This window comes from Agelaius phoeniceus, chromosome 24 (genome assembly GCF_051311805.1).
Source record: "Agelaius phoeniceus isolate bAgePho1 chromosome 24, bAgePho1.hap1, whole genome shotgun sequence".
Lineage (NCBI taxonomy): Eukaryota > Metazoa > Chordata > Aves > Passeriformes > Icteridae > Agelaius > Agelaius phoeniceus.
The window spans coordinates 3,112,807-3,127,156 of NC_135288.1; the positions used below are offsets into that span (position 1 = coordinate 3,112,807).

Consider the following 14,350-nt stretch of genomic DNA (forward strand, 5'->3'; position numbering starts at 1 on the left):
TGTCCAAACGCTCCTGGAGCTCTGGCAGCCTTGGGCAGTGCCCATGCCCTGGGAAGCCTGGGCAGTGCCCCACCACCCTCCTTTTCCCGATATCCAGCCTAAAAGTCCCCTGACACAGCTCCAGCCGTTCCCTGGTCCTGTCCTGTCAGCACAGAGCAAAGATCAGTGCATGCCCATCCTCTTCCCCTCACGAGGAAGATGCAGACTGCCATCAGTCTCCCCTCAGTCTCCTCCAGGCTGAACAGACCAAGGACCCTCCGTGGCTCCTTTTCCCCTCCAGGCTCTTCACATCCCTTCTTTGTACACTCTAGGGGCTTAATAATCTTTCTTATCTCGTGGTGCCCAGTGCCCTTGATAGCCACACCAATGCCCAGAAAGGGGCAAGGGCCAATACCCAAAAGGCAATATGCAAATTCATGACTGCCACCTCCCCATTTCCCATTTCTGGAGTGCAACATTTGCACAAGCAGCTGGGGAAGCCCAGGGAATCCTGTCCAACACTCCAGGCTGTGCCCCTGAGCCCAATGAAGCTGATGTTCTTATCACACAGATAACAAAAATATAGGGGTGGCATGGTCACAGTTTGTTTATACAACTGACAGACTTCATTCAGCTGCTATCAGAAGGGAAATAAAGCCAATGACCCGAAGTGATGTACAAAAAGACAAATCAATGGCAACAGGAACCTTAAAAAAATTGTAATCTGCTTCCCTGTTCCTGCCTAAAACAGACTTAGGAATAAACAAGAACACAGCCAAAGTGTTTACATTTTGATGTAATTTATTGGCACAAAAATATGCAAATACAACATGGCATCTAAACATGGCTACTCTGTTGTATTTTGTGCATTGTTTTTAATATTTTTAATTCATAAATCATAACTTCACCTTCAACCTCATGTTTAATAACCATTATTTTCTGTTTCAAATTACAACCAGTTCTCCCCCATCTGCCTCCTGTGCCAAACCCTAACTTTCCCTAGTTATTTCCCAACACTGCTTTTTAACCCAGACACTGCAGGAGCCTCCTAAGTGGTATTTATTTGTACCCTGCATCCAATGTGCCACTGATCACTTTGCACAGAGGCACCTCGACTTTGCTCAGGCTCAAGGTTTTCAAATCTTGGATGTGCTCAAAACCCTGATCTAGTCAGAAACACAAATCCTGAACTAGTGTAATGAGCAGATAGACAATTTCCAATTTTGGGGCAAGAATCAAGTTTGAAAACAAGGTACAGGAGGAAACAATGGTAAAATTCTACTTAAAATTCTTTCTTTCCAGTTATGCAGCTCCCCCCAAACCTAAACGAAGCCTCCTGCACAAGCGCATTTAGCTCACTGCACCCACATCAACAGGAATGACCAGGGCAATAATTAATCTGCAAGTTACTTAGTTACATTGCAAAGTGAGTGAAAACCCGTATAGTTATTTTCAATGGATCTCCAGTTCCCCAAAGACAAAGTGGAACCATGGACATCTGTGGTACAATCAGTCTTCACTGTCCTGGAAACCCAAATCAAGTGTTTTGTTTCAGACAGCTTGTTTTTCCAACAGCAGCTATACATTGGCTTACACCAACTTTTAATATACAATATCTCTTTTCATTTACATTTAAAAATATTTGACAAAGGCTGTATTTCAGTCCAACGTTCAATTTGTGTTTGTAGAAGAGCAAGTTTGGAGTGAAAAAGCCTCCAGAATAAAAGGCTGTGCATACTCTGGAATCTCCTGTTACCAGAAAGGACACCTAAAGAAAATAAAGATATTGTAATAATGTTGACTTGCAGGTAGTTTCACAAAGACAACACTAAGAAGGACTGAGGTTCCATACAAACTAGGCATCATTTGAGCACAGGCAAAGTTGCCAGGTGATCTTTATCACTTTTTAAACATTAGCAGGAAAGAGATCTATTTCCTTAAGCATAGTTCTAAGTTATCTAACTCTCAAAATGACACTAAATCATCTTTGTTTTATCCTTCAGTGAAAGCACTGACCACCACATTCCTTATTTCAAACATTTAAAATGTAAAATCCTTGTCACTATTTACAACAGCAAATTTCCTAGAGACTGCCTATGTCTATTGCATGGGCTTGCAGAATCTACCAGATCAGGTGCAGTATGTGCTGTGGCTCCTACAAATAAACTGCTCAAGTGAGGTTCTCTTTAGCAGTTCCCTGCTCAGACTATTCCAGAGGAGTTTTGCCAGGTTAGCTGAGTGACAAACTCACCATCCAATGTAGCACTGGCACAGGTTCTCATGGGAAGTTGCTTGTTTAATGAGCAGTTCTACTTGTGTGGGTACATCAAGAGTTTCATCATGAGAGAAGTCTCGACCTTTGAAATTAAAGGGTGAAAAAAACCATGAAAGGAGTCACAAATCCTGGTCCTAATCCCTTCAAGTACATTACTTGGCAGGTGGGGTGTAGTTTCTTATAAACTTTAAAAGTGTAAAATTTTGCAACTAAATGTTGCTAACTATGAAGCCAGGACAGTAGAAATTCTACTTCCACTAACAAGCTAATACATGTAGAATATTAAGTCTTTGTAGTTACAAACACCTCTGTACTTTTCAAATCTGACTTATTTGTATCTAAATGTAGGCACAGTACTTGGGTTTTGGACAAAACCAGGAAAATGGCCTCATCCACTTAATCAGAATAGGTTAAATTAAAGGTTTAATACAAAATACAAACACTAAGGATAGTGCTGATCCATCAGATTTTAAGTTTCTTTTCTATAAACAAAACTAAACACTCACCAGTGAGCTTATCTCGAACCCTGTTGATGATCTGAATTGCCTTCTTATTTAGAGCCTCTGGCTTCACCAGACCATCTCCTACTAAAAGAGAGAAATAGGACACAGAATAAGCACTTCATCTGAACAATAAAAACATTTGTACTGCTGTTAGATGTGTCCTTTCCAAACACTACTTTGAGAGCAAACCTAGATGCATTTTCTACAGATACAACTCTTTGTGGGAGTTGAGAACACAGATCATTTTTATGCTGACAAGAGACTCTATCTGTCCCATCTCATATAATTGCATTTGGATCATGATAAAATTTTCTGATCTAAGAACAGTTTCTGGATCAGTATAGAAACAACAATGAAACTCACTGAAGGAATGGATGGATTCAGGCACTGTGGTTCCAGTTTTTTTATGGGATGTCTCGCCCAATTCCACACTGTCCAACATTTCTATTGAAAACAACATGAAAACACAAAAGCAGAAATATGAAGCTTAAAAGCAGCTGAAATATTCTTCTGGAAACATTAGCAAGACTGCTAATCAGCTAATTTGAAGAGCATATTTGTGACATCTTCCATCTTTTCTACTCACCTACTGACTGACTGGTTGAGTAGGAGTCTGTCCTTGTTCGTGAGCGCTTATTGCCTTTTGTATTTGCTGCAAGAAAACAAGGAGTTGGAAAGGATGAACTGGAGTTTCAGTGTTTCACAGCAAATTTGTCCACAAACAATACAGATTTGGTTGCCTTTCTCCTTCTCCAGATTTGATGTCACCTGAAAATAATTTCCATCTCCTAATCACTGCTGTAATTTCATATTAAAATCCCTAAAACTGTGTGCACGCAGAAATAGCACATGCAAACTACCAGTTAATCAGATTGTTTAAAAACACTCTGGATCTCAGGCTGCTGGATTTCTTGGATGCATATTCTCTTGCTGTCACCATTTTATCAGAATCACTTACTGTCCATCAATCTCCAGTTCAATAAGGGATCATACACAAAGGCTTCCAGCACAGCCATGACGCTGTCCTTGTGTTCACGCAGCACTTCCATCACTGTGTGACAGGTGATTCTGTAGTTCCCATCGAGGCCTGTCACCTTTGCAAGAAAAAGAAATGAATCAACACCTTTGTTCACTCTACAAGTACAACCCCAACACTCAGGGAGCAGGAAGTAGCTTGGAACTGGAGTTCTCTATGCTTTGTTCATTAAGAGAACAAGACATAAGTTAATTACAAACTAAGAAGCTCTCTTGTCCATGAGGATGATCTTTGTAAAGTACCATGCAACTGATTGGGTCTGCTTGATAGAAACAGCTATTTGGAATGGGGAAAAACTAAGGAAGGCCTAAGAAATTGGAGGAATTTCAGGGTAGTTTATTTTCTAACTAAAAAGTTGCTTTCCACTGTAATGTACTGCAGGTATCACAGGTGATGTTTTAACTCACAGAAAACCAAGCTGAAGTATTAACACCTCAGGTTCTTAAGGAGTGATAAAGTTTAGCCACAACAAAAAAAATACAGGAGAAACTGAGAAATGGTTGCCATTTTCCCTAGGAACAGTCCCCTCCAAGTCAGAGGGAATGCTCACCTCCATAGCATTTGTCAGCATCCTTGTTAATCTAAATGGAATCTTCTCAGGGAACTTTTCTCTTGTCATTGCAACCTAAACACATGATGATGGAGAACAAGTAAATTAATAGTTAACTTACTTTTTAAAAGGTATTAAGTACTGGGATCTTTTTGCTACAATCTTGAAGGTTTTCTTCCAAATAGGAAATAAAGTCACAGCTTTATGTTCCTCAGTTTTCACAAATTGCTCGGAGAAGCTGAATGATAAACTTGATAACCAAGGGAAAACTCAAGCATGTGCCCAGCAGCTCAGACTGCCTATCAGCAGCTTAAATTGCTCCAAGAAATTTCATGGAAGTGAAATTTCATGGACACTTCCAAGAAACTTCCATTAACACTTCTTTGCTTGTTCCAGAGATCAGCTAATCCCCAGAACATGCTTCTGAGATAAAGTGTCTATTATTTTATAGACAGATAAAGGCAGGCTCAAAAGAGAGCCAAAGGGTTTGCCCAGGATCAGACTTCAAGGTCAGTTTGTCCTGGCTTATAGATGAATTTCTGCTCCACCAGAAAATGTGAAATGTTACTGAAAATGTGATGTCCAAATACAAGGACTTACCTCAAAACAGTCCCCAAAGTCGATGTGCAGGATTTTTCCACTCAGTCTGTCTAACATCAGATTGGAAGGGTGTCTTTGGTGAAGGAGTGGAAAAAAAACCAGACCATCAGTGACAGACCATTAAAAAACCCAAAGTAAATCACAGCAGCTTCAATAAATTTATCTCCATGAACAAGAACAGCCAGTGGTAGCTTGCTTGTCTGAGATCTTCAATCTCAGCATGAACAGGAAACCTTCCTGACTGTATTTTGTAATTACCTCTCACAAGTAAGAGATCTTCTCACCTTGGAAGATAAATAACCTCCTGGACAAGAATGATCAGTGCATGTCTTGGATATGGATGTTTATGGATGTTTATTTTTCAGTTAGGATAAATTTTTCCACTTGTTTTATGATTTTTCTTTTTTTTAGTGTAGAAAAATGTAATACATTATGCTGCACTTGAAGTAACACAAATTGTTTTACCACCAACAGAGAAGAAAATCAATCCAGACTAGCAAAACTACAGTGCTGAATTCATGCTTACATCTTCCAATTTTGTCTTAATTCAATTTTCAAAGGTTTATAACTTCGTGTTAGAGACTTTAAAGTTCAGAAATAAGAGCTCTTGCTATTAAAACATTTAAGGGTTTAGCTGGTTTTGCATTACAGATTTTAAAATCAAATATACATTGTCTTCCAAAAGTATTTTGGAAGTTATATTGTTAATAAAATGGATGGAAAAAGATTTCCCTTTCTGCAAAATGGCAAAATTAGAACTTGTGGTCCATAATGTAGTTCCATGTGTATTCACTTCAAAAAGGAAGAAGTTCTTACTTTTACTCAAGATACACAAACTGAATCTCATACCTGTAGTGCTGAAAATAACAGCAGATATATATATATATATATAAAATACAGACCTAAAAGATGGCATCACTACAACTCAGCAGTAACCACAATGGAAGACATTATCACAAGAACAGATTCAGGAATGAACTGACAGGCCTTCACAATCTGTGCTTTTAAAGCAAAGAAACCTTTACAGCTTTACTTACCTGTCCCCAAGGCCCAGAATGTACCCAACCATTGACATCACAGCCAGGGACCGGGTGTAATTTGTTCTTCTGTCAAACCATACCTACAAGTGGGCACAAAATAAAAAAAGCCAGGCAGGAATGTTGCATGCTTCAGTTTGGATTATAATTGAGGCATTAACCATTTGTGTTTTGCACAAAGCAGAACTGTGATATGCTTGGATACTCTCTAAGTTTCAGGGGGTTCAAACACTCTGTGCCCTTGAGTTAGATGTCTGAGTTATTAAGAGAATATATTCTGGGGCTTCTGCTTTGCTCTCCCTGCAGAGTATATGGAGACTAAAATTTCCAGCCTTGTGCTCTGAGCCTTGGAAGGCCCCTGGTGTGGGGATACATGTGTGGGGATACATGTGTGGGGATACATGTGTGGGGATACATGTGTGGGGATACATGTGTGGGGATACATGTGTGGGGATACATGTGTGGGGATACATGTGTGGATCCATGTTCTGCAGTGATTCTGCTGGGCTTTAGGAGAAATAAACTCCATCTCTCACTCATTCTGCACAGAAGATAATTACACACTCTGCTGTTTGCCAGTTCTTGTGTGCTGCACTCACCTCTGAGCTTGGACTTTTCAACCACAGCAGTTTGGCAAGGTCATCCCCAGCTGTGTTATTGACAGCATGTTCAAATACTTCTACTTTCTGCATCAGAGTCAGGTGGTCATAGTCTGGAGCCATCTATAATTCAGAAGTGACATTCAGCAAATTAAAAAGCCACTTCCAGTAGCTGCTGGTTGTACTGTGAGAAACACAGTAATCATAAATAATTTCATATCAAGTTTATACTTCAATTATTTGTAGACTGACCAGTATGTTTCAAACACAGTGAGATAATCACACAACAGTGAAGAATTGTTTTTAAATGGGATAGCAATGATTTAGTATCCACAAAGTCAGTAGCCCACAGCCCCATTTAACTAAAAAACTGCACAGGTAAGTATTTTTCAAAAAACCATTATCCAAATAAGTCTTCAGGGCTGGCAAACGCTTTCCTTTTTGGCAGGAAATTTCAAATTTTCTAGTCCTGTTCAGTTTCTCCAATCTGTCCAAATTTGGTCCTGCTGCTTAGACACAATGTTTGGAATGCCAGCAGCACAGCACCTTGTATGAGCACTTCACAGCCATGCACATTTCCAAACACACCTCACTTACCAAATGGCAACAACTTGTGATCACGAACTCTTAGCTAAATATTTCTTATTTATTGTCACAACCAGAAAAGAGGCAGAGGAAGAAGCCTTGCACCATTTTCCTTCACTAAAACACTGGTGTGCTATAAGAATGGAGCAAACCCTGTGCCAGCTTTGCCCCTTACCCTGAGCATGATGCGGTGCTCGATGTTGAGCAGGATCTTTTTCTTCTCTCTGTAGTCTCGGATGAGTGCGTGCAGGGTGTCACAGTGGGGCACCCAGCCAATTAAGCCTGAATTTGTGGACAGTGGAATAACAGCATATCTCTGGATGCTATGGGAAAAATGGAGAATCACAGCTCAAATTGTTGTATATCGTGACTTAATATTTGAGATGCTTAAAACAACTACTGTTAAATCTGATTCTGGTCCAAATTGTCAATAGCTGCTCTGCTTGTCTTTTCAAACAGACTTCAAACATCCATTTTGCACAGATTGTTGTCAGGTAATCTGCAGACAAGCTCAAAGTTTATGTGGTTTTCACTGAAAGGCTGCTTTCAGAAGGTATATTTATGTCACCCACAATGATCTGTTATTTGAACATGATATTTGATGTGTTCTTGCTTGAAAGACACTGCAGAATTGCAGTCAGTGACTCTTCACCAAGCTATTTAGTGACTATAATAAAAATCTTTGGCAAAACCCCATTTTCAGGCTCCTAAGGCAGTGCTCAAGGTGTCTTGAAATAGGCATTGCTTCAAAGACCATAACAATTTACAAGATAGCACTTCAATTAAATAAAACAAACCATCCCCTCTGATCCATTTCCTCCATGTTTGAATTCTATGAGCGCTGGTTTTCTTTTTAATTAGCTTAGTTCCAAGATTTGCCATCTCTTCCCAAAACCACTGCTTGTGTCAAGGTTTACTTGCAAAGCTGCACCTGTGTAAGGAGTCACATAAGCACAAGCATTTTCAGTGATTATGCAGAGCACACACCTGAGGTTTTTACGAAGAGAAGTTGGGTCATTTGCTAACAGAGTGTTGACCAAGCCAAAAAGCTGCATCACTCTTTCATCTTGGCGAAGGTCTTCGTGGCCTTTCAGAAGGAATACAAACTCATGCCCATTGCTTCCTGCAAAAGAATTAGGGCACAAAAGTTTATTCTCATTGAATAAACTGACAGGAATAAACATATATGCACCCAAAACTGGAAAATCATGGCAGTCAGAATGTGACAGTGTTCACAGGGGTCTGAGGATGAGGCAAGAGATGAGGATCTGACTCCATGTTTCAGAAGGATTGATTTATTATTTTATGATATATATTCTATTAAAACTATACTAAAAGAATAGAAGAAAGGATTTCATCAGAAGGCTGGCTAAGAATAGAAAAAGAAAGAATGAATAACAAAGGCTTGTGACTGACTGAGACAGTCCAGACAGCTGGACTGTGATTGGCCATTAATTAGAAACAACCAACATGGGCCAATCCCAGCTGCACCTGTTGCATTCCACAGCAGCAGATAACCATTGGTTACATTTTGTTCCTGAGGCCTCTCAGCTTCTCAGGAGAAAGAAATCCTAAGGAAAGGATTTTTCAGAAAATATCATGGCTACATCAGACAGATTAAGAAAAACTTCATCTGAAAGGAAAAGTTGTACAGGTTTTACCAGGTAAATACATAATTGGACCTAAGAGCAACAACTGTTGAAATACTGGAATAACAAAGTGGAAACTGCTCTCTCTTACCCATTAGTGTCAGCTTCCTGGGTCTCTGCTTGGAGGTGATGACCTGCAGTGAAGGAGCAATGGACTGTATCCGTATGATGGGCTGGTTGGGGTCGTACGTTCCTGGCACTGCCAATTCCAGATCCCGGCACATTAAGAGTTTTGGTGACACATACTGTAGCTCCAAAGAAGTGAGCTACCAAAACCAAAAGAAATACAACCCCTTAGAACTTCAGTTCAAATTTCATAGAAGCACCTGAAGAGTTTTGGTGACACATACTGTAGCTCCAAAGAAGTGAGCTACCAAAACCAAAAGAAATACAACCCCTTAGAACTTCAGTTCAAATTTCACAGAAGCACCTGAAGAGCTCATGCTGTCAAGAGACCTAAAACAGTTCAGGTCGTGACCAAAATACTTCAGGTACTTGCAGGAAGTGCTACATAAACACCAAATTTGCAGCAAACCCTATGCAGTTATTTCCAGAATACCTAATTAGTATGTTTTGAATAACCAGCAAACATAAAGCAAAGGTTGGTATTGACAGCTTGCACTGTATGACCCACAAAAGATCTGAAAGATCTGAATCTCCCCCCTCACCTGCGGCAGCTGCTTTGAGATACGTCGGAACACGTGGTAATAGAGATCCCAAGCCTGAGTTAAATCTTTGACATTTCCTGATTTCATATACTTCCTGCACCACTCCTGAGCTTCCATGAGATCTCTGCCATAGGCCTAGGGATTCAAACAACAGAAAAATGAATTTCAACAGGCTGTGGTGTAACAGGTGGAGACCACTTAACACCTACAAAGATCATCAGAGTCTCTTTTCAAATTGCACTACAAATACTTGATCTCACATTTTTATAGCAGATCAGAAATTTATAGCATTTTTTATAGCAGATCCAGAAATTCCTGATCCAAGATCTGCATTGAATTTATCAAACAACATTGCTCACAAGTAGACTTCATTATAGGAGGAATTGAATGCTCAGAATCACCCTTTAACAGCAGGCTTACAAGCTCAGTGAATTCTCTGTTATCTGTGCTAGTGTTTACTGTGATCAAAGCAGAATAATTAACAGCAGAGCAGTCATCCTTTTTTAGTCCCTATCAGACACCCTGCCAATACAAGACTCCAGGGCAATCTGGCATCTTATAGTCACCAGAAGTGACACAGATCTGAAGACAAACATCAATAATGAAATCTGCAGCTAACAGAATGAGTGCCAAGAGATTCACTTTTTGTTTTAAATGGCAAAGGTTCTTGTAACACATCTGGGGCAGGTGGCTGTCCTGAAGAACAGCTCTGGGCCATTTGCTGATACCTGATTGAAGGATGTCTCCTTTAAAGTCTGAGGCCCTCGCTCCATCATTGCATGAAGTGGTTCCAGCACCTCAAACATTCCCTTTACATTTCTTTCTCCAAAATACAGACGAGATGCTTCTTCCAACCCTTCATGCCACATCTCATGCCACAGGATGGCCACACGAATTAGCTCTTCACTCACCTGTTTCAGACAGAAAAAAAGATTAAATGTCCAAAGAAATCCCTGGGACTGGCTGCTGACTTAAAATTGCAAAACTCCTCTCTTCTCTAATGTTATGAAATATTTGTTCCTGGAAGCCAGAGGGAGCCACAAGAACTAACATAGTGATGGCACATTTTTTCTGTAAGAAGCTGACCAGGCTTTTCTCACCTTATTTGTTACCTTTGAAATTTTCTATAACCATGATGATGGCACATTTTTTCTGTAAGAAGCTGACCAAGCTTTTCTCACCTTATTTGTTACCTTTGAAATTTTCTATACCATAACGATGGCACATTTTTTCTGTAAGAAGCCAACCAAGCTTTTCTCACCTTATTTGTTACCTTTGAAATTTTCTATAACCATAATGATGGCACATTTTTTCTGTAAGAAGCTGACCAGGCTTTTCTCACCTTATTTGTTTCCTTTGAAATTTTCTATAACCATAATGATGGCACATTTTTTCAGTAAGAAGCTGACCAGGCTTTTCTCACCTTATTTGTTACCTTTGAAATTTTCTACATGCTTATGCAGCTTGGCCTGAAAGCATTATTTTTCATTTATTCATAAAAATCTTTATCAAATTAATTATAATACTCTTTCTATGCTATGCTCAGTAAGTTTTGTTTCTACTTCCCATTAAGCAAAACCACCTCTTTATGGAGCAAAGGTTTTTCATGTATTTCTTCTCTAAATTTATTCATAAGGAAACACAAAAACTCAGTGTGTGAATTATAGTAAAATGGAAGCATTCTCTGGAAATTACACGAATACTGTAATTTCTACCAGTTGCAAATACCTTAAATTAATTACACTTGCAGAGAATTGACAATGAATAGTCATTTTGTGTTACTAGAACTGACATCCATCCATCCAACATAACACACTTAATGCTACACTGAGCACTCACCATCATTGCCTGCTGCACCAGGGTGTTGCTATGCTCACACATGTTTTTCAGGATCTTATTTGCAGCATTGTGTCGAGCAGTGGTGGTAGATTTAGAAGCCACAGTCAAAGGATAGATCAAAGCCTGCAAGGGACAGCAACCAATAATACTTTAGAACCCCAAGAAGAGCTACATAAACTTAAATAATTAGCAAAGCATTAACAAACAGCAGCCTTAGGGATCAACAGGAAGAAGCAAGCTTGCTTGTGAAAAGCAGTGATAGGAATTTACTACTGAAAGTCTTCTGATCCAACAACAGGCTGTCAAGACTTTAATTCACTGAATAGCAGAACGACATTGAGAGCCTCTTTCAAACTGGAAGAACAAAAACAGGTCATAGGATTTTGTGATATTCCACACTATGGAAAGAAATTTCCATAAAACCTGTGAGGAAGGTTCTTAGACATTTAAGGTGATTTGCACTGCCCAGCAGACATTCAATCACATTAGACAAAGAGTTCTTCCCAGGCTGCATGGCTCATTCACCTCCCTCCCTTTTTATAAGAAGTGCTGAGGTGGCAGCAGCAATAGAAACTGTCCCCACCCTCGCTGCCATCACTGCAGTGACTCCCTGGGCGGGCACTGAGAGCTCCTGCCCTGAGGCCGGGCTCACCTGCGGGTGGTAGCGCCCGATGTCCGTGAGCAGCTGGTGGATGAGGCGCCCCACCAGCGGCCGAGGGGTGTCAATCCTGGCAATCAGCTGGGGGATCACCTGCAGCAGGAGAGGGACAATAAACACTCCTGATACTCCTGCCTGGGGCACCTGCAGGCAGCCCCAGAGAGGGGGAGAATGGTGAGGGGAATTGACTCCACTGATAGCAGAAGGCTAATTAGTTACTTTATTATACTATATTATTCTATACTATATTACACTATATCCTTTATTCTACTATATTATTCTATATTACACTATATACTGTATTATACTATATTATTCTATACAATACACAGTATAGAATAATATAGTATAATAAAGGAATTATATATTATATAAATATAATATATAATATGATATTTATTATAAAATAATATAAATACATTATATTATATATAATATATTTATATATAAATATATAATATATATTTAATATATATTATATTATATAATATCATATATTAATATGATATATTATATATTAGTATATAATATATATAAAAATATATATAATATATATTATATATATGTAAAAATATATATAAATATAAATATATAAATATATTATGTGTTATTTACCTGCAGCCAAGTGTCTATTTGGATTGCCTTGACTCCTTCTACCAAAGCCTCATTCACATCAGGCCAATGACCATAGTCAAACCACAGAGTAAGGACTCTGAAAAGGAGAAATTCTTTTCTTAGGAACAAGCAAACAAACACACCACCAAAACAAAACAAAACCCACCAACTAACCAACAAATAAAACCCCACCAGAAAACCCCCAAACAAATAAAAAAACCCCCAAACCTATTTACAAGGAACTTTTCTTCCCAGAACCCTCAGAAAAAAGGGAAAATCCATCCAACAAAAATTAGCCTGGACCAAAGCATTCACTTAATTCAACCATAACAAAAAAGAGCAGAAATAATGTTCTACCTAATCTGAAACCTTCTGTTGTGCTCTTATCAGCTGGATTTCATTTACTGTGTGCTTTATTATGTACCTTAGAGTGTCCTGGAGGTTGTTTCCTCGAGACAGAGAAATGGATCGGAAGAAACCTTGGACAGCAGGGACTGTGTACATCAAGAGGGTCTTGGATAAATCCTTTGGGAATGAAATTGCTGCATTAGTTCTATGCAAGCACATCAGCCCACATGAATCCTTAACTCAAGAAGGGGAAAGAGGAAAAAATATGTGGAAATATAGACCTAATCCCCACTGTAGCTGACTTCTGCTCCTACTCTTCACAGAACATGGTGCTCCTAGGATTTTATGTTTTGCTTGACTACAGAAAGGTCTTTCAGCATGGCAGGGAAAATGCTGTGAAGGGGTTTTACACTTCACTTTGTTCAGCCTTACTATAACAGGTAAATGAAAGAGATTCCTCAGAGTCTTCCATGAAGGGCCTAACCAGAAGAATTTGTTAATGCCCTGTACCCTGTCGCAGACATCTTTCATGAAAAATCCTTTCTTAGGATTTTTCCTTGTGAGAAGCTGCAGTTTCAGCAACCAAAAGTAACCAATGGTTATCTGCTGCTGTGGAATGCAACAGGTAGACCCATGATTGGTCTCCTGTGGGTGTTTGGATTTCCTGACCACTCATGGCAGAGCTGGCTCTTGCTCTGTCTGAGACACAGATCTTTGTTATTCATTCTTTTCTATTCTTAGCTTAGCTAGCTGCTGAAGAAACCTTTTCCTTTCTATTGCTTTTTAGTATAGTCTAATGTAACATATATGATAAAATAATAAATCAAGCCTTTTGATCATGGAGTCAACATTCTCATCTCTTCTTCATCCTGAAAACCCTTGTGACCACAGTCACAGTACCCCTATGACAGCCCCTTCAGGTCACAGCTAATAACAATTTGTGTTAATTTAGTGATTATGATTTTTTTTCCTGTGTCTAAGCAGAAAGTACCAACGTCTCAAGAAGAAGAGGGAGGAAGGAGGGTACCTCAGTGACTTTTTTCTGCACTGGGGATGGGATGGGACTGTTCTCAGTGCTCTCTGCATCACTCTCACTGTTGCTGCCCTCCGTGTTGGCGCTGGTGATGCTGGCTCCGCTCGCGTGACGGAGTTTCTTCTTCTCATCTCTGGCCTGGTTTTGATGTTTGTAGTGAAGCACTGCTTCAAAGTTCATCACTGCCCAGGCATGCCAGGCCTGCCAACAGGACAGAACACAAGTCAGACTCCTTTCTGCAACTGGCACTTCCTAAGTGTTAGATATAATCCAACCTTTCTGTGTCTGCAAAGTAAGTAATGTTCTGCAGACAACACAATGCTTTGATTTCTCTAACTGAAATAGGCTGTTGCAGGATCCTACTAAGCAAAGATGC

The 14,350-nt window shown here is 39.5% G+C and overlaps 1 protein-coding gene across 5 annotated transcripts in view; it reads right to left on the minus strand.

The window, feature by feature from the left end:
* Positions 1-762: 762 nt before the first annotated feature.
* MTOR (mechanistic target of rapamycin kinase) overlaps positions 763-14,350 on the minus strand; it is a 75,762-nt gene continuing 62,174 nt past the window's right edge. For 4 of the 5 annotated variants that reach the window (XM_077190155.1, XM_077190152.1, XM_077190153.1 and 1 more), the window contains 20 exons: positions 13,969-14,175; positions 13,018-13,118; positions 12,594-12,690; positions 11,973-12,071; positions 11,321-11,443; positions 10,210-10,392; positions 9,482-9,616; positions 8,905-9,079; positions 8,152-8,287; positions 7,340-7,487; positions 6,580-6,702; positions 5,981-6,063; positions 4,944-5,016; positions 4,344-4,418; positions 3,716-3,851; positions 3,344-3,409; positions 3,121-3,201; positions 2,761-2,841; positions 2,231-2,336; positions 763-1,747 (listed from right to left, as the gene is read on the minus strand). In XM_077190155.1, coding sequence (XP_077046270.1) covers positions 1,732-1,747; positions 2,231-2,336; positions 2,761-2,841; positions 3,121-3,201; positions 3,344-3,409; positions 3,716-3,851; positions 4,344-4,418; positions 4,944-5,016; positions 5,981-6,063; positions 6,580-6,702; positions 7,340-7,487; positions 8,152-8,287; positions 8,905-9,079; positions 9,482-9,616; positions 10,210-10,392; positions 11,321-11,443; positions 11,973-12,071; positions 12,594-12,690; positions 13,018-13,118; positions 13,969-14,175 — 2,244 coding nt within the window. In that variant the 3' untranslated portion in view covers positions 763-1,731. The remainder of the gene's footprint in view (positions 1,748-2,230; positions 2,337-2,760; positions 2,842-3,120; positions 3,202-3,343; positions 3,410-3,715; positions 3,852-4,343; positions 4,419-4,943; positions 5,017-5,980; positions 6,064-6,579; positions 6,703-7,339; positions 7,488-8,151; positions 8,288-8,904; positions 9,080-9,481; positions 9,617-10,209; positions 10,393-11,320; positions 11,444-11,972; positions 12,072-12,593; positions 12,691-13,017; positions 13,119-13,968; positions 14,176-14,350) is intronic. The other variant, XM_077190154.1, reaches the window with a different exon arrangement.